Genomic DNA, 24685 nt, shown 5'->3' with positions numbered 1-24685 from the left:
GGGTGGGTGGGGCAGAGAGAGCTAGAGAACAAAAAGTGTTCCAGATGTCCACTGTCATAATATACACCAGTATATCATGGTGCAGACACACACACACACTGATGGACATGCAGTGGGACCAATCAGCATACACAACACCGCAGCCAATCACCAGTGAGAGCACACGCACTATAAAGACAGGGGACAGGAGAGTTCCCGCTCATTTCTAGTAGCAGCCAGCTCGGAGCACAGAGCTCACAGCCTGCAACACAGACATTCACCATGTGCTGAGTGCATCACCTGGTTAGGACTAGGCAAGGGTCAACAGTTAAAGCTGGTATTGCATTTACCCACAGTTGTATGTCAATGTAGTTAACCTTATAATAAAATAGAGTTGCACCACTTCCAGTATTGGTGACCGGTTTGTGATCCAGAACACCCAACACATCATCCACTATCCTTTGTTAGAAGGAATGCTCTGAAGGGCCAATTTTTAAGGTTATGTCCCCTTGTCCAGGATTCCACCCTGCTCACGGCTATCATTAAATACTTCCTCGCCATTTACCTTACCACCTCCCTTAATCACCTTAAATTTAAATTGTCCACTGTTTATCAACACCACATATGAAATTAATACGGGAAACCTCGTTGTGAATTACTGGTTGATAAGTGACCAGAAAGTTATCCACTTAGCTGAAGTGCTGGCTCTGTGATTATACATATTAAAAATTGCAATTTGGTTAAAATGCAAGATTAATGCAAACCTCAAATTATCGAGCAAACGCGGCAGAGCGAACATTATCTAGAGGCGATACTTGAATATTCAACACCTACATATGATTCATTGACAACCTTCGGCTTCAGTTAACGGAAGCATAATTTATCTACCCACAGGGCATGAAGTTTAAAAGGGTACACAGAGTCAGTGATGGACGATGTGACCTTTCTAATGTCACAAGCCACTAGGAATTTATGTTACGCGGCGGCAATACACCTGGCCAACAAGATACCAAGTCAAATCTAATTCATATATAAAAAACAAACCAATATATTAACAGTGCATCATCCCTTGGTCAATCACATTCATCTGCAAATCATTAAAAAGAAATTAAACTCATGATTTTCTCTTAAAGGATACTAATCTTGTTCAAGATTAGAGGCATTTGAAACAGAGGGCATACCAGCTACCGCACTGAGATTCTAACAAAATGTAGCATTTAAAGCGGTAATAAAATCCAAAATTCAAGATAACTTTTAGTTGGCATCCCAGTGCGTTCTGAGGGTGTGCAGCATCGACTGGAGGCACAGTTTGCCAGACGGGATGCTAAATGGTGCCTACGTGATCTGATCATAAAGGACTATTTGAGGAGGGGAATTCTCCGTGCTCTGGTGAACATTCCACTCCTAACCAACACCAAGTAAGCAAACCGGATGGTTTCAGTTTGCGGGACCTCGCATTACACTAAATAGCTGCTACAGTTTCATACACAACAGTGCGGTACTTCAGAGCAAACCCCAGAATGCACTCCATGACATTTGCAGGAGACAGAAGGCACCACATAAACTCTAATCTTTCTTCAAACAACAGGATTGGCACAGCTGATAAAACTTTTATTCTCAATACTGATTAAAGCTCGAAGAACAGCAGCGCCATAAATTAAAGCCACACTCCATGCTAGCTCCTATTGAAAATATTCTTCAACAGACTTCAAATCTGTTGAGCTCTCCACCTCTTCCTCATATACAGCTTACGCATTTGGGAAAATCGTTGCTGGAAGTCACCCAAGTGCTGCTCTCTAATCAAAGTTCTCTTGCCCACTCTTTTCAATCTTGATCATCTCCAGGACCGGGGCCTTCACCTAGGTTTCTCAATACAGAGATAAAATGCTCTGAAGAGTCGTCCGGACTCGAAACGTTAACTGTTTCTCTCTCCAGGGATGTTGCCAGAGCTGCTGAGTTTTTCCAGCACTTTGTTTTTATTTCAGAAACAAAACATGTTGTACAAAAAGGACTCCCCACTAGTGGTTAAAAGGTTCAAGTTGCGCACACGCTCCCCAAACCCCAATCTTGCAGGTCACTCCAGAGTTAAACTTCCAGAAGTTTCAGTTCCAGAACAACTTTGGGCGGCACGGATCAATACTGATGCTGCACAACTCCCGGGTCCCAGGTTCGATTTCCGGCTTGGGTCACTGTCTGTGTGGAGTCTCCACATTCCCCCCTGTCTGCGTGGGTTTCCTTCGGGTGCTCTGGTTTCTTCCCACAAGTCCTGGAAGACGTGCTGTTAGGTGAATTGGACATTCTGAATTCTCAGTGTACCCGAACAGGCGTCGGAATGTGGCGGCTAGGGGCTTTTTACAGTAACTTCTTTACAGTGTTAATGGAAGCCTACTTGTTACAATAAAGATTATTTTCAAAATTTAGAATCTGATATCCAATGCTGATACCTTAATGCTGCAACTAAAATAACAGATCTGCAAATGCTCAGTTCCAAACCTTCAAACAACTGGTTGAACTCCTAAAGTGTCAAAAACAGGGGGAAGAGCTTAAATAGTCATTGTTCTCTCGGGGACATCAGTCCCTCTACTTTTTAAACTTCTTTTTCTCCCCAGCACTTTATCTCTTCTCCATTCATACTTTTACCCTCAATAGCAAATTGAAACAGCGCTCCTCACCTTTTCCCAACTCCGCTGTCATCCCCGAGTACAGACAGCTCCATAAGGAATAATTCAAATTTGGGATCCTACCGAAGACCCATTGTAGCTTAGCGCATGCCAAAAAAAAACAAATACTCACTTCAAATATCAGCTGAGTCAGGGGAGACGCCAACCTTTGTGAACTCAAACTCCCAGGTGTTTTCTTTCAATTGTGATTCAGTGAGAAGCCAGTGAGGGGCAAAATTCAGAAGCCACAATGATTCGGGTGGGGGGGGGGGGGGGGGGGGAAAGAGAGAGAGAGAGAGAGAGAGAGAGAGAGAGAGAGAGAGAGAGAGAGAGAGAGAGAGAGAGAGAGAGAGAGAGAGAGAGAGAGAGAGAGAGAGAGAGAGAGAGAGAGAGAATAGGAATGACAACACGATCTAATAGTGCTGAGGTGATACTTCCAAAGCCAAAGCTGGGGCAGCACGGTAGCATTGTGGATAGCGCAATTGCTTCACAGCTCCAGGGTCCCAGGTTAGATTCCGGCTTGGGTCACTGTCTGTGCGGAGTCTGCACATCCTCCCCGTGCTTGCGTGGGTTTCCTCCGGGTGCTCCGGTTTCCTCCCACAGTCCAAAGATGTGCAGGTTAGGTGGACTGGCCATGATAAATTGCCCTTGGTGTCCAAAATTGCCCTTAGTGTTGGGTGGGGTTACTGGGTTATGGGGATAGGGTGGAGGTGTTGACCTTGGGTAGGGTGCTGTTTCCAAGAGCCGGTGCAGACTCGATGGGCCGAATGGCCTCCTTCTGCACTGTAAATTCTATGATAATCCATGATAAAATAAGAATCTAACACGGGAGGCCACCATTCTGCCCATCAAGTGCATGCTGGTCCTCTGTCGAGCAATCCAGTCAGTACCAACAGCCCCCCCTCCCCCCCAACATCTCCATCATCCCGAAAGTTTATTTCCCACAAACGCCTATCCCAATTTCCTTCTGAAATCATTGATTATCTCCGCTTCCATTAACCATGTAGACAACAAGCTCCAGGTTATTACCACTCACTTCAACTTGATGTATTTGGGTAAATATGTAATTAAACAACTAGGCTACATAATTGATGCTCAACTTCAATACATTACTTTTTCTTTGCTCTATACGGGTGGCATGGCGGCACAGTGGTTAGCACCGACGCCTCACAGCGCCTGGGACCCGGGTTTAATTCCGGCCTTGGGTGACTGCGTGGAGTTTGCACTTTCTCCCCGTTTCTGCGTGGGTTTCCTCCGGGTGCTCCGGTTTCCTCCCACATCCCAAAGACGTGCAGGTTAGGCGGATTGACCATTGTCACTTAGTAGCCAAAGGTTAGGTGGGGTCATGAAAATAGGGCCGGGGGAAATGGGCCTAGTGGGTGGCCTTTCAGAAAGTCGATGGGCCAAACAGCCTCCTTCTGCAATGTTGGGATTCTATGATTCTATCATTGATGAAAGTTGAAAAGGAGTTAGGTTTTTAAGAACTTCTAGTTGTACTTATTCAGGATTATACCGGTGTCTATTTATCAGCCAATCTGAAGTATATAATTCATGGAATCTACCTACTCCTGGAGAGGTCAACCTTTTGATGGCAGATACAGACCAATGCTTTAGAACTGCACTATACTGACCTGGGTTTCATGTAAATCAGCTGCCTTCAAACGTCTTGGGCAGTTAGGGAAAGGATCCATGGCCTTGGGCTTGGAGGAGGGGACTTCATTGCACGGGCCCAGCTTCTCCTCTGGGCCGGGTTACTACCTCCTGTTTGTTCTCCTCCTTCTCTTGCAACTTGTGCCCATTGAGTTTCTTGGGCATTGTCTCTTTTTGGGGGCTGCAGTTCTGAAAACTTCTGCATACAGCTGTGTAAATTCTGTGCGAATGTTGCAGAGGCTGGGCCATTGCTTCTCAAGCTCTCAGTATGTTGGTCTGAAATTGCCCAAATTTCAGATCACTTAAGTTATTAGAATACCTTTGAGTGGTGCTAGGAAAAGGTAAATGGCTTGGGCACCTAAATGTTATATGTAGGAGGGTGGGGAAGGAGAACAATGGGGTATATATTCATTTGAGGTTCTAGACAAATGTGGAGAGAGCAGATGGTGCAGTGAGCCCTCTTTTCAAGATGGCAACTGGAGGATGAGGATTCAATGGGAAGGGGTATCTTAAGTTCAGAAAGAAAAGGAGACAAAGTTCAGAAAAACGATGACTAGAATACTATCAATGAGATAAAGAAAAGGTGCCAGAGAAAAGAAAACTATCTGTTGTTTCCCAAAGGGAAGGGTCTTTGGAGAATCTCTCCTTCAAATACGACCCACCAAAACTTACATCGCAACCTCAAATACTAATAGAGACTAGCCAATTGTCTCCAAACAAAAAGAGTGTTTTCAGGATTTGAAATAATGTTGCCATGAGTAATCTTGGCGAGTGTATATTTTAAAATGCTACTGTGGAACTAAACAATCTTCTCAAAAGGGTTAATTTCGCAAGACTGCAGGCACGGCACGTACAGATTATATATTTCAGATGGGGCAACTGAGCGGTTGTGTGGGAAACAAGGACGAACAGTTTGACGCCCTGGCGATGGTTCATCCTGTTTGCAACAGCGACAGCTGGTCAGGTAGTCTTTCCCTAGGAGACACCCAGTGTTTGACTCAGAAACTTCGATGTCAAGCTTATGAACAAATAGTGGGGTGGAAAAGCTAAATGTAGCCCCATACCCAAAAAGATGTGCGAAGGATGGAATACAGGAGAGAGAATCCAGCGAAATTAGCACTAAATGAAGCAAGGCGGCCACTGTAATAAAGCAACATGGTTTGTTCACCATCGGTATATTATTGCACAAAGATAAGTGGAGCCAAGTCAAAGCCAATACTCTATGTTCACCTGATGCAAAATAAAACCGTTCAAATGATACACACCAATTCCCAACTCACCACAGCTGTGGGACCCCTAGTACAAACCTGCACTACACGATTAGTCAACAAATGCTGACACAGGAATTAGAGTCTGAAAATGCTACCGCCAGCATGGAGCACTGATGCATGGCCAGACAGCAGAGCAGGCACGAACCTCTGCGTAACATCTCATCTGGCTGATGGACATTTCAACAGTATACATTTGCGATGGGTTGAATTGTCTGCTTCAGCTCCTACCCATATCTAAATACTGCAGTCTGGAATATGTACATATAACCTGGCCTGGACATCTCCCAAAGACTCTAATAGGCCATTGCCAAAGCAAATCAGGTCGCACCATCAAAACAGGCCAACTCATCTATAAATCGGGTGTCTATGCCCCACTCAAGCCTTTTCCCAGCTTATTTCATCTCAACCCATCAACGCATCCTTTTTACTTTCCCCTTCATGTATATGACAATTATTCCTCAACCAATAATTGATGATCAGAGAATTTAGTGCAGGAGGCCATTCGGCCCATCGTGTCTACACCGGCCCTTACAAAGAGCACCCTACTGAAGCTCATAGATCTACCCTATCCCCGTAACCCAGTAACCCCCACGTAACATTTTTCGGACACTAAAGGCATTCTAGGGTGGCCAATCCACCTAACCCGCACATCTTTGAAATGTGGGAGGAAACCGGAGCACCCGGGGGAAACCCACACAGACACGGGGAGAACGTGCAGACTGACTCCGCACAGTGACCCAGCCGGGAATTGAATCTGGGACCCTGGAGCTGTGAAGCAACTGTGCTAACCACTATGCTACCGTGCTGCCCTTGTCCCATTGCTGATTGTGGGAGCTTGCTGTGCACAAATTGGCCACCATGTTTCCTACAGTGACTACAATCTATAATTTTTTATTTTATTTTTTAAAAAAGTGCTTCGGGACATGGGAGTTTGTAAAATATGCCACAGAAGCACATTCGTACTTGCTTTTTAAAAAAAAAAAAATCAGAAACACACGTGTATTTGGTACAAAGGAAAGCAAAATGCAAGAAAGTAGTTGGTAGCAGGGTTTTATTTGAGAAAAGTTTAACAAAAAAAAATATTAACCGCACTAGCGGGCTGCCAACTTCATATGTGGAAAAAAAATCAAAACTGTTTTGTTTACAGCACAGGAAACCTGCTCGCTCCTTCCCCCAGACCATGACAAATTTGGCACAAGGCTGACTGTACATACTGTACCCACAGGGTTGGCTCCAAGCCCAGGCTGGCACAGTGCCAGCTCCACAACAACAAGTGTCGTCAGCCAGAACAAGCCACAGGGAAGAGGGGGGAGGGAGCTGAAAAATAACCACCGCAAATGTACAGAGCACCACCACAGTTTGCTTTTTCTTTTCTAAAATTGCAGAAATTCCTCCTTTACGCCTCAAAGCAAGAGAGAGGTCACGTGATCCACGGTTACCTGAGTGCGAAAGCAGATGCATCCGTAGTCGTAAGCTGTCCAGGAAATGTTTGCCGCACAGTTCGCAACCATAGGTCCTCATCCCACTGTGCAGCTTCCTACAGATCAAGGTGGTGACCGAGGAGAGGGGGGGGAAAAGAGAGAGAAGAAAAGAGCATCAATAAACCACCGTAGAATGGGCAACTTCATCAGACATTGCTTCCTCCCCCCCCCACCCTTCCCACCACCATTTCATTATTCGCTCTTTCGGCACCTGCAGCAGTTGCTGATAAGCTGAGCTGTTTTGTGCTTTTTATTACATCACAGAACATAGTTGCGAGGCATTCGCAATCCACCATAGGGGAAATATAAAAGACACGTCAACTAACATGCTTCCATGTCGAGCGACACACTCAATTTGTCCCCCGAAATGGCTCCCAGCAACAAAGGCCAACCTGTAAAACACAAAATACTTCACATTTCGGGCCTATGGGGCTCAAGTGTGTTCGGCATGCATAAACGGTGGTTGGAAAGGAACAAAAATCTCAACTGGTGTGGCTGGATGTTTAGCAGCAGTTTGACTATACAGGGTAGTGTAACATCTCTACTCCTGCAGCTACTCAGGACGAGATCTGCAGCCTTACCAATATCATCAGTGTCGGACAGCAGTTGTCCTAAAAGGGGAATTCCCACGAGTGAGTGTGCCCAGGTCAAAACAGACGCAAATGATCCAAGACCGCATCTCGAAGTCACTCATGATGCTGCCGCTCTGAACCAGCAGCAAGAGACCTGACCAGAGGGAGGCTAAGCTGTAAGTAGTTTGGTCTCTTGGTGCCCTGTGAACTGCGCATGGTAGCACAGTGGTTAGCACTGTTGCTTCACAGCTCCAGGGTCCCAGGTTCAATTCGCGGCTTGGGTCACTGTCTGTGCGGAGTCTGCACATTCTCCCCGTGCCTGCGTGGGTTTACTCCAGATGCTCCGGTTTCCTCCCACAAGTCCCGAAAGACGTGCTATTTGAACATTCTGAATTCTCCCTCCGTGAACCCGAACAGGCGCCGGAGTGTGGCGACGAGGGGAATTTCACAGTAACTTCATTGCAGTGTTAATGTAAGCCTACTTGTGACAATAAAGATTATTATTATTAGCTTTAGAAAGAAGAGGGAGAGTAAAAGGGAAGATTGAAGAAACGTGCACCGGTCATGTTAACCGAGTGTAACCGAGAAGGCTGGCAGGTAAACAGATTGCTGGTAAATCCAGCCACTGTTGTAATTCAGGCAGTTCAGCAGCCAATTTTATGCACAAAATGTCCCGCAAGCAGTAAGATAAATGACCAAGTATTCAAAATTGTGGGGTTCTGGTCAGGGATAAATGCTGGAACTCTTCATAATTAACCTCCACAGAAGGCCAACTCTCCCTAATGGCTCCTTTCGACTCCGGTTTGGCTGGCATTACATTACTGACATTCCGTGCACAGAGGACCTACAAGATCCAGGAACTACCCCCCCCCCCCTAACAGCACCATGGGTGGACCTACACCGTGGACTGCAGTGGTTCAAGGCAGTGGTGTGCCGTCACTTTCTCAAGGGCAATTGGCAATGTAGGATGATCTTATTTTTCTTCCAAAAATAAGTACTCGGTCAGGTTGAAGAGGTGTCCAAAACCCTCTTTATTTTAAAAGTTTACTTAATACAATTGCAGAAGAACTGAATCAAAAGAAGTCATGTCAGACTACAGAGAAAAATCATTGAAACATTAACGCAAGAAGGTAACAAAAATGTTTCAAATAAATAATTTCTACAGCTGCTTCAAGAACTTCGGAAGGCTAGAATTCTCCTAATAATCAATCATACGATCATATTCATAAGAAAACTTATCTATTGTTTAGCCCCTGGTTCACTCTCACTGGTTCGAATTCTCAGCTGAGACCCCCCCCGTGATTCATTCAGAAAGGTGTCAATCACTTGACAGGCGATTGATTAATTAGGCATTAATCGCTTACTCCAAATTAATTATTTCCCTGACACAACACAGTTTCCCATGTATCCTCACCCCTCGTCAAAGTCTGTGCATCTTGTCTAGTCTAGTTATACTATGTTATTAGATTGTTGCAATTCTGCTGTGGATGTACCTTCGTATTGCTTCTTCAAGTATGCATATACAGTACATCTTTTGAAACATTTGTTAGTATCTATAGACAGTCATGGTCAAGGTTCAATAGTTCACTCATTTTCTATAAGTCAATTATACTTTTGCAGACTTTGTATTTTACAAGAGTCATTTCAGTATTTGTTTAGTTGATTTCTTAAAGGACCCCTAAATAATTGGTAAATCCAATATCTCCCCCTTTTCAGAGTTTCTTGTTATTTTCTTACAGGCAATAAATGCTGACCTATCCAGCAATGCCCAATACCCATGAGAACATTTTGAAACAGGGCAGCACGGTGGAGCAGTGGTTAGCACTGCTGCCTCACAGCGCCGAGGACCCGGGTTTGACCCCAGCCCGTGTGGAGTTTGCAAATTCTCCCAGTGTCTGCGTGGGTCTCACCTCCACAACCCAAAATGTGCAGGATAGGTGAATTGGCCACGCTAAATTGCCCCTTAAATGGAAAATAAAGAATTGGGTACTCTAAATTTATAAAAACTAATGGAGAACATTTAGTAAAAGCACAATGAGCTGAATCTTGTTCCAGGGACAGGGGTCTCAGATGCCAGCTCAGGAGCAGGTAAAACCCCAGCATTGTATCTTTCCAGCAAGGCTTGACAATATTACGTACCAACCAGGCAGTTATAATAATCGCTTATTGTCACAAGTGGGCTTCAATTGTGTTACTGTGAAAAGCCCCTAGTTGCCACATTCCGGCGCCTGTTCGGGTAGGCCGGGAGGGGAATTGAACCCGCGCTGCTGGCCTTGTTCTGCATTACAAGCCAGCTGTTTAGCCCACTGTGCTAAACCAGCTTGACTGGGTGGGGCAGTTAGAGATATTTGACTGAATTGGCAGGGCCAATTCCAGATTTGGCATACATGGTCTTATGAATCTTGGCTGTTCTGGTCTGGATCCACCCAAAAACAAAATCAAACTATGGTTAAGACCGAATCTTACGCCAATGGATAACTGTTCACAGAACCATACATGACACCTTCCCCCCACCCCCACCCCACCCCCCCCACCCCCTATTCTTCATCAACTTGTCAAATAATGAAAAACTCAACCACACAAACTGCCTCTTGAGAAAGACATTGCAACACATACTTAAATTTAAAATATTGCTGAAATAACCACAAAAGCAATGAGGCCAAGAAACCCAACCACAGTGTATTGCAATCGACTGCTCAAGGCCGGTATTGGAGAACATCGTGCACTGTCCTCCGAGGGAAATAAGAATTTCCCCAATTTTTTTTCCAAAGTTTCATCGGTTGGGTCTACAAATCAGAACCATGCTCGTAGCGCCAGCTATCTCAAAAGTGCTTCACAAGTGGAATTGTTTCTAGGCTTCAATGGCGCAATTAATAACTTGAACTCAAAAAATCTATTGCAGTAACGAGGGAATGCTGCACTGTTGAAGGTGCAGTCTTTTGGGTGAGGTATTAAACCAAGCCCGTCTAATTTCAACTGGATGTAAATGATTCCATTATTTTGATGTGCAGTAGGGGAGTCATCCGTGAGGTCCTGGCCAAACCTCAAATCAACATAAAAAAATAGATTACCTGGTCATTAACATGTCAGCACTTGTGGGAGCTTGCTGCAGATAAATTGGCTGCTACATTTCCCACATTACAACAGTGGCTACACTGCACAAGGCCATCAGCGTCTGTCAAGTACCTTGGGGCATCCCGTGGTGGTGGAAGGCGTTATTTGAAAGAGTTTTTTTTATTTTGCTTTCACAAATAGCCACTGTCCTCGCAGTAAATGCAGAGCTTTGATGGTATAAATTTGTATATTGGAGTAAGTTTGAATGGCTGCTGGCTCCATTCCACAAGAGCAACTACACAGGAAACTATTGCCTCTCCTGAACGCAATGTTCAACTGGGAGGAAGGTGAAGTCAGTGGAAGGTGAGGAATGGGGTGGGGCCTCCAAAGCCACATCATGACCCTTAACCCAACAAATGAACATGGTGCAAGTCATAGCCTCCACAAATCGCACCCAGGTTTTTATACAAATCACTCAAAAGCTCTCTCTTCAGCCACAATCAAGGCCTGGATTGATGGCTCCTTGACTTGTTTATTTTCACAGTTGGAGTGAGCACCAATGGTTACACATCAGTCTCTTAACAGCAATGCTCCTTTGAGTAATCAAGAAGTTAACTTAGCACACATATAACCGATGTCTCAGGCCAGAGGGTCACAGAATGGATTTCCAACATACAATCATAGAATTTACAGAGAAGGCGGCCATTCGGCCCATCGATTCTGCACCGGCTCATGGAAAAGAGCACCCTACTTAAGCCCAGGCCCACCCTATCCCCGTAACCCAGTGACCCCACTTAACCCAAGGGCAATTTAGCATGGCCAATCCACCTAATCTGCACATCTTTGAACTGTGGGAGGACACCCACACAGACACGGGGAAAACGTGCAGACTCCGCACAGAGTGACTCAAGCCAGGAATCAAACCCGGGTCCCTGGAGCAGAACATGATCGGCCGATTTCAACAGGGAGCCAATAAAAACAAATGAGAAAGTAATATGTTGATTGTAGACCCGACGTAGCTCTATTCAATTGGTTCAGGGACCCTTCAAAAGTGAAGGGGAGGGGAAAGAATAACCAACGAGCCATTGCTCATGGTAATCCAATGACCCCCACGATGGTCACTGTGAGGACGCCAAGGGAGGGCCAGAAGGGGCAGGACTGTGATGGAATTCTCAGTCAAAATGCCTGTTAATGGGTGAAGTTCACAGACGAATAATTACCAAGCCTACTTGAAGAAAGGGGAATCTATGGAAATGAAGGCCTGCTTCCAGTATGAATCAGCACATAAATTGAGAACTCATGCAGCAGGCATCAGGAGGGCCCAATATTCTCAAACACACATACTTCCAAGACAAAACGCAAGTGTTATTCTATTAATTATAGTCATGATTGCAAAAAGCTTTCAGGGGCTGATAATGAAAACTGCTCCCTCGAAACAAGATTTCTCCACTCCTCCCATTCACATGTTCTGGAGTGTCGGCTCGCAAATGTATTTTTAAAAAAAAAATATTTCTTTATTCTCCTCCTTTTTCACATTTTCTCCCAAATTTACACCCACCAACAATAAACAATAACCAGTACCAAATATGTCAATCCCCATATCAATAACAACGATCCCATCCTCCCACCAAACATTAGCCCGCATGTTCCCACAAATGACAAAAAGGAATTAGGGATCACCCATAGTCGCCATTAACACACACCGTCCCCCCCTCCCCCCAACCCTCCCACCCACACGCCCCTACTAATGTTCGATGTTATCCAGTTCTTGAAAGTGCATAATGAATAATGCCCATGAATTGTAGAACCCCTCCATCCTTCCCCTCAGTTCAAATTTAACCTTCTCAAGATTCAAGAATTCCAACAGGTCCCCCCGCCACGCCAGGGCACAGGGTGGAGAGGCTGCTCTCCAACCTATCAGTATCCACCTTCAGGCGATCAACGAGGCAAAGGCTACAACATCTGCTTCTGCACCCATTTCCAAAACTTGCTGGTCCAACACACTGAATATGGCCTCCCGAGGGCCCGGGTCCAGTTTCACGTGCATCACTTTAGAAATTACCCGAAAAACCTCCTTCCAGTAATCGTCTAGCTTTGGACAGGACCAAAACATATGAACGTGATTAGCGGGGCCCTCCCCGCAACGTTCACACACATCTTCTACTCCTTAAAAGAATCGGCTCATCCTCGCCCTCGTGAGGAGTGCTCTGTATACCACCTTCAGCTGTACCAGCCCCAACCTCGCGCACGAGGTGGAGGCGTTCACTCTCTGGAGCACCTCACACCAGAACCCCTCCTCCATATCCTCTCCCATCTATTCCTCCCACTTTGCTTTGATCCCTTCCAGTGGTGCCTTCTCCTCTTCCAAAATAGCCCCGTAAACCGCTGACACTACCCCCTTCTCCAGTCCCCCGGTCGTCAGCACCTCCTCCAGCAATGTGGAGGCCGGCTCCACCGGGAAGCTCTGTATCTCCTTTCTGGCAAAATCTCGAACCTGCATGTATCTAAACATTTCCCCCTGCTCCAGCCCATACTTTGCTTCCAGCTCCTTCAGTCCTGCAAACCGACCCCCAAGAAACAAATCTTTTAGTGTTTTAACCCCCTTCTCCTCCCATTTCCGAAAATTTCCATCCCACCTCCCTCTCAAATCTGTGGTTCACCTGAATCGACATTTCCCTTGACCTTGCCCCCAAGCCAAAGTGTTGGCGAAACTGCCTCCAAATTCTCAATGAAGCTATTATTACCGGACTCCCAGAGTACTTTCCCGGAGCTATCGGGAACGGCGCTGTTGCTAGTGCTTTCAATCCCGACCCCCTGCACAAACTCTCCTGCATTCTGACCCACTGGGAATCAATCTCTCTGACCCAGCTCCGCACTTTCTCCACTTTCGCCGCCCAGTAGTAATACATCAGGTTCGAAAGATCCAAACCCTCGCAAATGTATCTTTAACCATCAGTTTTTATAGCACAGGATACAGCAACATGGAACAGCAGAGATTATGGGTTAGCCTACAGCCATCTCCTTTGATGACAGGCTGCACTGTGCCAGGATTCCGAGGCCTCCATAAATACTGCGCCATTGACCGTCTTAAGGAGGTGTTTGAAGCAAGGCAACCTGGGTTGCTACTCCTGGTACCAAAGCGCATTGGAATGGGCACCTTCGGGAGAGAAATGAGAGAAAACAGGACACATTGCATCCTTGCACCCATCTGAACAATTCTGATAAAGGGGCAAGGCAGGCCCACCCGAATCAACATCGCATCATCGGGGTTATCACATTGCGGCTTGCGGGAGTTTTCTCTGTGTAAATTGACTGCCGCTGTTTCCCCACATAACAATGACTACACTTCAAAGATACATTGGCTTTGAAGAAATTGGAGATACCTGTGTCACGACAGGCACTATATAAATGCAAGTTCTTCCTTTCATTTTCACACCTGTGGGTCCTGCCTCATTACAACAACATTTCCAAAGAAGGCGTCCAGAGGCATTCTGGAAACAAGGAACTCAGGTGATGCAAAATGGGTTACAATGGGGATAAAGGGTTAAAAAAGTAATAATTGCTGCAAGTTATTCCATTATCAGAGAGAAATAGATGTTGAAAATCCATAACTGATCGGTCCAGATCCAGCCCCATCTTTCCCGTTCGAATACAAGACCATCTTACAATAACATTCTGTGTTCAACATTGCAATTCGCTTCTCGAAAAGAAAATGAACACCCTACCACTGGGAGTTTATGAGTTATATGGTTCCCACTTGTAATTCTCAGCTGGGGATTTGTTCAAGAACACTATGTTTGTTGGATCAGCGTAAGAAAATATTGAGCGAATCCAGACTAATGTGCTGCAAATAACTCGATTCCAGTCCAAATTGGAGTTTGTACAATTCTGTGTGTGCAAGAAATGGAACTCTGTTCTGATGCGCCTGGAAATATGCCAAATCCACAGCTCCCGACTCAACTGGGGTACCTAATGGAATCAGGTTTGCTCCCAAAGGCCATTCCTCACCTTCCGAGACATCTCACACAAACCTTCCGAATAAAGGGCAGCATCTCTTAAACAGGTCATCCTATCACTAATCACACTGCCATTTGGGAAAGCCGGAAAGATTGACTACATTTCAACAATTCCTCACTGGCTGGAAGGCATTTTGGGACAACCCAGGGGGAAATGAGGAGAGCTCTTTTTTTTAAGCATATAATTATGATCTGGAATGCAATGCTTTAAAGAGGGTGGCAGAAAGAGATTTCAGAGAGAAAACTGGACACGGTTAAGAGTTAGAAAATGTCAGGGCGACGGGGACAGAGCAAGAAGTCGGAATAATTGAATAGCTCTTTCAAAAAGGCAGCATAACACAATGGGCCAAATGATTTCTGTGCTGTAAGATTCAAGCATGTCCTTTCAAGACCCAAGCTGTAATAAGAAAGCAGTTTTGAACTCTTTCGCTCAGTTTAAGGCTACATATTATGAAGACTTCACACGCTCATCAATACACTATGCTGACTTCATTATTTTGGGAACAACAAAATGTCTTACAAAAATATTGCCAGAGAGAGAGCTGAAAAATCAGAACAATGGGTTACTACATTTCAACCATCCTTGGAAATAGCAAAATCAATACCATATTGACTGGCTTATTTCATTTTAAATTGATCAGACAACCGCAGGGGATCGATTCAGGTCATGATACGGAATGTGCCTGCAGTTGTAATTACAGTTGTTAACATGGTTAATTGTGTCATCTGGTCAGTTTCTTACTCACTCAAATGCATTTTCCACATTCAGTCTCTCCCTCTCCTCTCTCTCTTCTCTCCCCCCACCTTCCCTCTCTCTGTGGTCCAGATTGGAATTTGCCAGCCAACATTCAGTTTCAGGAACCATACAGAGCCCAATTGGTATCGTCCCGATGGGGTGAAAGATGCATTAAAAGGTGCATGCAGGGCGGCACAGTGGCACAGTGGTTAGCACTGCTGCCTACAGCGCTGAGGACCCGGGTTCGATCCCGGCCCCCTATCAGTGTGGAGTTTGTACATTCTCCCCGTGTCTGCTTGGGTCTCACCCCCACAATCCAAAGATATACCCCTTTGGATACTGTCGGGGGGGATAGCCTATCAGGGGAAAACAGCAGCAGCCAGAGCAGTGGCACCACGGCTGGCTCTGATGTTCAGAAGGGAGGGTCAAAGCGCAGAAGAGTAATAGTTATAGGGGACTCTATAGTCAGGGGAACAGATAGGCGCTTCTGTGGACGTGAAAGAGACTCCAGGATGGTATGTTGCCTCCCTGGTGCCAGGGTCCAGGATGTCTCCGAACGGGTAGAGGGAATCCTGAAGGGGGAGGGCAAACAGGTAGAGGTCGTTGTACATATTGGTACTAACGACATAGGCAGGAAGAGGCATGAGGTCCTGCAGCAGGAGTTCAGGGAGCTAGGCAGAAAGTTAAAAGACAGGACCTCGAGGGTTGTAATCTCGGGATTACTCCCTGTGCCACGTGCCAGTGAGGCTAGAAATAGGAAGATAGAGCAGACAAACACGTGGCTAAACAGCTGGTGTAGGAGGGAGGGTTTCGGTTATCTGGACCACTGGGAGCTCTTCCGGGGCAGGTGTGACCTGTATAAGATGGACGGGTTGCATCTAAACCGGAGAGGCATAAATATCCTGGCCGCGAGATTTGCTAGTGTCACACGGGAGGGTTTAAACTAGTATGGCAGGGGGGTGGGCACGGGAGCAATAGGTCAGAAGGTGAGAGCGTTGAGGGAGAACTAGGGAATATGGACAGTGTGGCTCTGAGGCAGAGCAGACGGGGAGAAGTTGCTGAACACAGCGGGTCTGGTGGCCTGAAGTGCATATGTTTTAATGCAAGGAGCATTACGGGTAAGGCAGATGAACTTAGAGCTTGGATTACTACTTGGAACTATGATGTTGTTGCCATTACAGAGACCTGGTTGAGGGAAGGGCAGGATTGGCAGCTAAACGTTCCAGGTTTTAGATGTTTCAGGCGGGATAGAGGGGGATGTAAAAGGGGAGGCGGAGTTGCGCTACTTGTTCAGGAGAGTATCACAGCTATACAGCGAGAGGACACCTCAGAGGGCAGTGAGGCTATATGGGTAGAGATCAGGAATAAGAAGGGTGCAGTCACAATGTTGGGGGTATACTACAGGCCTCCCAACAGCCAGCGGGAGATAGAGGAGCAGATAGGCAGACAGATTTTGGAAAAGAGTAAAAACAACAGGGTTGTGGTGATGGGAGACTTCAACTTCCCCAATATTGACTGGGACTCACTTAGTGCCAGGGGCTTAGACGGGGCAGAGTTTGTAAGGAGCATCCAGGAGGGCTTCTTAAAACAATATGTAAACAGTCCAACTAGGGAAGAGGCGGTACTGGACCTGGTATTGGGGAATGAGCCCGGCCAGGTGGTAGATGTTTCAGTAGGGGAGCATTTCGGTAACAGTGACCACAATTCAGTAAGTTTTAAAGTACTGGTGGACAAGGATAAGAGTGGTCCGAGGATGAATGTGCTAAATTGGGGGAAGGCTAATTATAACAATATTAGGCGGGAACTGAAGAGCATAGATTGGGGGCGGATGTTTGAGGGCAAATCAACATCTGACATGTGGGAGGCTTTCAAGTGTCAGTTGATAGGAATACAGGACAGGCATGTTCCTGTGAGGAAGAAAGACAAATACGGCAATTTTCGGGAACCTTGGATGACGAATGATATTGTAGGCCTCGTCAAAAAGAAAAAGGAGGCATTTGTCAGGGCTAAAAGGCTGGGAACAGACGAAGCCTGTGTGGCATATAAGGAAAGTAGGAAGGAACTTAAGCAGGGAGTCAGGAGGGCTAGAAGGGGTCATGAAAAGTCATTGGCAAATAGGGTTAAGGAAAATCCCAAGGCTTTTTACACTTACATAAAAAGCAAGAGGGTAGCCAGGGAAAGGGTTGGCCCACTGAAGGATAGGCAAGGGAATCTATGTGTGGAGCCAGAGGAAATGGGCGAGGTACTAAATGAATACTTTGCATCAGTATTCACCAAAGAGAAGGAATTGGTAGATGTTGAGTCTGGAGAAGGGGGTGTAGATAGCCTGGGTCACATTGTGATCCAAAAAGACGAGGTGTTGGGTGTCTTAAAAGATATTAAGGTAGATAAGTCCCCAGGGCCGGATGGGATCTACCCCAGAATACTGAAGGAGGCTGGAGAGGAAATTGCTGAGGCCTTGACAGAAATCTTTGGATCCTCGCTGTCTTCAGGGGATGTCCCGGAGGACTGGAGAATAGCCAATGTTGTTCCTCTGTTTAAGAAGGGTGGCAGGGATAATCCCGGGAACTACAGGCCGGTGAGCCTTACTTCAGTGGTAGGGAAATTACTGGAGAGAATTCTTCGAGACAGGATCTACTCCCATTTGGAAGCAAATGGACGTATTAGTGAGAGGCAGCACGGTTTTGTGAAGGGGAGGTCGTGTCTCACTAACTTGATCGAGTTTTTCGAGGAGGTCACTAAGATGATTGATGCAGGTAGGGCAGTAGATGTTGTCTATATGGACTTCAGTAAGGCCTTTGACAAGGTCCCTCATGGTAGACTAGTACAAAAGGTGAAGTCACACGGGATCAGGGGTGAACTGGCAAGGTGGATACAGAACTGGCTAGGCCATAGAAGGCAGAGGGTAGCAATGGAGGGATGCTTTTCTAATTGGAGGGCTGTGACCAGTGGTGTTCCACAGGGATCAGTGCTGGGACCTTTGCTCTTTGTAGTATATATAAATGATTTGGAGGAAAATGTAACTGGTCTGATTAGTAAGTTTGCAGACGACACAAAGGTTGGTGGAATTGCGGATAGCGATGAGGACTGTCTGAGGATACAGCAGGATTTAGATTGTCTGGAGACTTGGGCGGAGAGATGGCAGATGGAGTTTAACCTGGACAAATGTGAGGTAATGCATTTTGGAAGGGCTAATGCAGGTAGGGAATATACAGTGAATGGTAGAACCCTCAAGAGTATTGAAAGTCAAAGAGATCTAGGAGTACAGGTCCACAGATCACTGAAAGGGGCTACACAGGTGGAGAAGGTAGTCAAGAAGGCATACGGCATGCTTGCCTTCATTGGCCGGGGCATTGAGTATAAGAATTGGCAAGTCATGTTGCAGCTGTATAGAACCTTAGTTAGGCCACACTTGGAGTATAGTGTTCAATTCTGGTCGCCACACTACCAGAAGGATGTGGAGGCTTTAGAGAGGGTGCAGAAGAGATTTACCAGAATGTTGCCTGGTATGGAGGGCATAAGCTATGAGGAGCGATTGAATAAACTCGGTTTGTTCTCACTGGAACGAAGGAGGTTGAGGGGCGACCTGATAGAGGTATACAAAATTATGAGGGGCATAGACAGAGTGGATAGTCAGAGGCTTTTCCCCAGGGTAGAGGGGTCAATTACTAGGGGGCATAGGTTTAAGGTGAGAGGGGCAAAGTTTAGAGTAGATGTACGAGGCAAGTTTTTTACGCAGAGGGTAGTGGGTGCCTGGAACTCACTACCGGAGGAGGTAGTGGAGGCAGGGACGATAGGGACATTTAAGGGGCATCTTGACAAATATATGAATAGGATGGGAATAGAAGGATACGGACCCAGGAAGTGTAGAAGATTGTAGTTTAGTCGGGCAGTATGGTCGGCACGGGCTTGGAGGGCCGAAGGGCCTGTTCCTGTGCTGTACATTTCTTTGTTCTTTGTTCTTTGTTCTTTGTTATGTGCAGGGTAGGTGGATTGGCCACGCCAAATTGCCCCTTAATTGGAAAAAAAAATAATAGGGTAATCTAAATTTTTTTTTAAAGGGTGCATGCAAAACCACTTCTGAAGAGATGTGGAAAAATGGCAGAATGTGATGTCAGTGAGGCAGGGAAAAGAGGGGCCTGGCCAAGAGGGCGGAAAAACATGCGTGCACATAGCGCTCCGACTACCTTACGCCTCAACCTGCACTGTGGCAAAATGAAGTACTTTTTGAAGCGTCATCACGGTTGTAATGCTGGAAACACGACAGCCAGCTTTCACACAGCAAGATCCCACAAACTGAAATGTGATCATCACCGGGTGGCCCACGTTGTCGTGACGTTGATTGAGGGAATAAATATTGGCCAGGAGACCAGGAGAACCCCTCGCGCTTCTGGGGAGTGCCACAAGATCTTTTACAATCGACTCGAGCAGACAGACGGGCCCTCAGTTTAACTTCTCATCCTAAAGACTGCACGCGAATCTCAAATGTTCCAAAAATTGTACCATATTCTGGACAAATGCCTAGGTGATGCACAAGTGTTGCGACAGTGTGGACTGTGCTAAAACACATTTGGGCAGCGCAGTAGCACAAGTGGCTTCACAGTGCCACGGTCAGGTTCACATACCCGCTGGGTCACTGTCCGTGCGGAGTCTGCACGTTCTCCCCGTGTCTGCGTGGGTTTCCTCCGGGTGCTCCGGTTTCCTCCCACAGTTCAAAGACGTGCAGGTTAGGTGGATTGGCCATGATAAATTGCCCTTACTGACCAAAAAGGTTAGGAGGGGTTATTGGGTTACGGGGATAGGGTGGAAGTGAGGGCTTAAGTGGGTCAGTGCAGACTCGATGGGCCGAATGGCCTCCTTTTGCACTGTATGTTCTATATGGGGGATCTAGGAGAAGGAGTGGGGGGGGGGGGGGGGGGGAGGAGAAAGAGAGAGAGAATGTGGAGGTGGTAACTATTTTCCCCAGCCTCACAATGATACAATGTGCGGTGCTAATATAAGTATGCCTTTTCCTATGAAAAGCATGGGGAGATGCACTGGGCTCAAAGCCAGTGCTATTTAATTAAACAAAACTAAGAAAACATGTCCCTTTTTAGGAGGGTAATAACCTTTAGAAAACCATCACAAAACCAAATGATGAAATGAATATTGCTCCTCACACTCTCTGCGCCAACTCTCGCCCTACAGACCGCATCCAACCTTGGTCAGTAGATCATTGGTAGCTTTCCCAGTTGAGTTTGATTTGTAAATGCACAACACACAAAATTATATGTTGGAAGGCAAGAGTTTGCAGCCAGCCAGGTAAACTCCAATTATCCCTGATCCGTGTTGTTACTCCAAGCTGGCAATGTGCCGATATTAAAAAATCAGTTATGGATTTGAAAATGAGGGCGAAAGTGAGGAAGCATGGAGTGAAGTATTCTTTCCTTAAAACGGTGGCCGTGAAAAAGGAATGGCCACTGCAGTCTTCGCATACTTTAGACCTACAGGGTAAACCTTCCCAAGAAGGGATTGCGGAGAACAAACAAACACCCAATACAGTCTGGGCCTCTGGCAAGCTGCAAGTAATTAAGTGGGCCTGTAAAGAGCCAAGGAGAGGACTTCAAAGGGGCAGTAACTTCTGTAACGGCCTCCCTCTCATTTTCGCCCCCGCCCCCCCTCCCCCCGCCCCTCCTAAAGCAGTTCCCAGCCATGTACGTTGCAGTGCACTGCTCTCATCAACATGGTTTTGTTAAAAAGTGTGTTAGAGCTAGTCATAAAGATGCCTGATGCAGCAAGGGAGACGAATACAACATACCTCCCTTTAATTTGACTGTGAAGATGTAATCCCCAAACCGCCACCTCCCCCCAATGTAGTCATCCCCACAACTCATTTTTCCTACCCATCATCACCTGAAGATACTGAATCATGCTGAGTTATGGAATGAGGATGCCAATCCTCCACAATTGTCCTCAAGTCTCATGGAATTAAAGATTGATCTCTAATACACTGCAGCCAGCATAATTCAGGAGAAAAAAAAATCATCAGTGGATTAAACAAAATTGGGCACTTTTTTCATTCTCTTCAAATATTTTACTTTATTGGTTATCAAAATATTGGACAGAGAGCGGGGCAAATAGTTGCTTCATGCACAGGTCAAGGTGAGCAAGAAAGCTATCCCCTTTCCAATTGGTTGGGGCAGGCATTGTGCCCAGATAATGGACCAATGGCAAGTGTGTATTGTACGGACAAATAATAATAATAGCTTATTGTCACAAGTAGGCTTCAATTAAGTTACTGTGAAAAGCCCCTAGTCGCCACATTCCGGCTCCTGTTCAGGGAGGCCGGTAGGGGAATTGAACCCGCGCTGCTGGCATTGTTCTGCATTACAAGCCAGCTATTTAGCCCACTGTGCTAAACCAGCCCCTCAAAGACAGAGCAGGAAGTCATGTGATTAAACCACCATGAATACTCCCAACCAGACTTGGCAACCCAAGTAATGAATGACACCTATGCTGTGCTGCCTTGATCCTTTTTCCAATTGGCCTTCCTTATTTGTGAAGACGGGAGACACCGAGAATATACTATCCCACTATTGGATGCATGTTTGAGGTCACCCCACACCTACAAAGTTTCCCAACATGGACTATAGGCACCAGGGCAAATTGCACTCCTGCGAGAGCAGAGCAAGGAATGATTCTGATCGTTCTGGTTCAGAACCACATCGAGTGATAGCTCCGCTTAAATGTTTACTGAGAAAAGTCAGCATTTCTTGTACTGCATAGAGATGCTGCTATTCAGAGTGCTTCAACAGAAATGACCACAATTACCGTATGCATCCCTTGTATTAGCATAACTAGGATATAATACGAACACTTGAGTAACTCACTTACGCGAGATTTAAACCCAACCCATGCATAAGTGATCTCTGATGAAGAGTCAGCCAGACTCAAAACATGCCGGTTAGGTGGATTGGCCATGCTAAATTGCCCCGAGTGTCCAAAAAGGTGAGGAGGGGTTATTGGGATAGGGTGGAAGTGAGGGCTTAAGTGGGTCGGTGCAGACTCGATGGGCTGAATGGCCTCCTTCTGCATTGTGTCCTATGTTAGCTCCGTTCTCCACAGAGGCTGTCAAACCTGCTGAGATTTACCAGCATTTTCTGTTTTTGTTTCAGATTCCAACATCTGCAGTAATTTGCTTTTATCACCAAAGTTCTCGGCTATTTCTTACCAAACTCCTGAGCTTATGCCTAGAGGCAAAACGTCAGAGCATCTGCTCAGAGACATCCAGAATGACAACGCATGTCCAAATTAGGACTTAAAAATGACAACCCCATGATATTAGTGTTTGTATCCTTCTCCGTGGTGGAAGTCTCTAGGGGTAGGAATGGCTTTTCGTGATGCAATGTAAGCCGGGAGTGTGATTGAATACTCTCCCACTTATTGCTCATCCAGACAACGATTAAGAAGCTTCACACCATCCAAGGCGCAGCAGCCAACTTGATTGGCACCCCATCCACACTACCTTCAACATTCACTCCCTCCACCAGCAGCACACAGTGAGAGTGGCGTGGACCATCTAGAAAATACACCAACAATTGGCCAAGGCTTCTTCGACAGTACCTTCCAGACCCACAGCCTCTATCACCCAGAAAGACCAGGAAAGCAGGCACATGGGAACCCCAGCACCTGTAAGCTCTCCCCCCCCTCCCCCCCCCCCCCCCCCCCCCCCACCTCCCGAGTCACACATCATGCTGACTTTGAACTACGTTGCTGTTGATTCATCACCAAAATTCTGCAACTTCTTCCCTCTGACAGCACTTGTCCAAATGGACTATCGCAGTGCAAGAAGGCAGCTCACCACCATGTTCTCGAGGGCATTTAGGGATGGGCAAAAATCGACCCTGCCAGCAACACCCATAAGAAAATAAATCTGATAGGTCATATGTACCAGAGCCACCGCACTGCATTGGTAATAGAGAAAGTTTGCAACAGTCCAGTGACAAGAGTTAACCATTTCTCCACCTGCTGCATCTTGGGAGTGTTGTACTTTTCTTCTATTAGCATATTGCGAACATCTGCCAGGTGAAGGTAAGAGGGAGGATAGAGAAAATAGAGGATACGCAGATACTTAGCGAAGAAGTCACATGACGTGTGAAGAATATGGTCAGGCTAAACCAGCAAAGTTTTGAGGAGACTTGAATGGAAAGTTTTCAACTCAGCCGGACGAGAGGAGAAGTATGGTTAGGTTGGGGAGGAGGATGGCCATTGACCTAATACATGTTCCAATCTGATTCACAGTTAACAGGAGCTGGCAGCTTTGGAGAAAAGATTCCAGAGAGTGTAAATCAGTTGTGTCTGTGGGACAGGGGAGCTCGATAGACAAACAAGAGGCCAGTGTCAGTAGACCAAAAGGCCTCAGCAGTCAAGAGTGGGTAAAAGCAATGTGACGGCTCACTGGGGTGAGCTGGAGGTGTAAGAAAGTCCAGAGAGAGCAAGAGGGCAGGAATTATGTTCTGTGGTACAAATGATAATTAACTGCAGTGTAATTAAACACAAGATAACATTTTTTTCACTGGAGGCAATTTAAAGCTGCAATTCAATTGTGTAGGCTTGCATTCTCCAAGTTTGTCAACAACAGGACAATCTGGAGATTGAATTACAGTCTTAAATTCCCTGACCTGATATTAATTACTTCACAAAATGTACAATAATTTAATAACATCCTTCCTGCTCGTCTCTTGGTTGTGCCGGAGAGGACCAGATAGAGTGTTTTCTGATTGCTCATTAACTTTCAATAAAATGATTCAACATCCATTAGAACCCATTCCATCAATGCTCGTGGCCATCCTCCCACTTAATACTCCTCCTCGGCTCCAAATACAAGATCTGACATGGTCTTTTCCCTCCCTCAATCTCACTGTGCTGCAATCAAGCCCCTTTGCACCAGCTCTCACTCAAGCTCGCTCTTTGCCAAGATCTCAAAATTGTGGTACTCCACACCTCCACCTTCCGGCCTTCTAAAACCCAAAGCTTTGCAACAATATGACCTGCTGTACCTGCCATTTCCCACAGACTTTGGCCTTCAACTTTGGTGCTGCTGGGCAGCCAAAGGGCATGACCCCCAATCCCGTCATGGCTTTCTGAATCACTCAGAAAATCAAACCACAAGATATCCAATAAGCAGGATCAAATCACCAGGATGTTCAGCTAAGCTGATTACAGTGCATGTACATGGTAAATGAACAGTCAGGATTATTCATCACCTCAGTTGCAGCATTATGCAG

At 46.1% G+C, this 24685-nt stretch overlaps 1 protein-coding gene across 4 annotated transcripts in view; it reads right to left on the bottom strand.

Annotated features, from left to right (window-relative positions):
• Window positions 1–24685, bottom strand: part of zbtb16a (zinc finger and BTB domain containing 16a) — a 280798-nt gene that overhangs the window by 147243 nt on the left and 108870 nt on the right. For all 4 annotated transcript variants that reach the window (XM_072486482.1, XM_072486483.1, XM_072486480.1 and 1 more), the window contains exon 3: window positions 7000–7097. In XM_072486482.1, the coding sequence (XP_072342583.1) occupies window positions 7000–7097 (98 nt within the window). The remainder of the gene's footprint in view (window positions 1–6999; window positions 7098–24685) is intronic.

Source organism: Scyliorhinus torazame, chromosome 21, assembly GCF_047496885.1.
Source record: "Scyliorhinus torazame isolate Kashiwa2021f chromosome 21, sScyTor2.1, whole genome shotgun sequence".
Taxonomy (NCBI): domain Eukaryota; kingdom Metazoa; phylum Chordata; class Chondrichthyes; order Carcharhiniformes; family Scyliorhinidae; genus Scyliorhinus; species Scyliorhinus torazame.
Note: the sequence above shows the minus strand (reverse complement) of the source record. Positions and strands in the feature narration are given on the sequence as shown.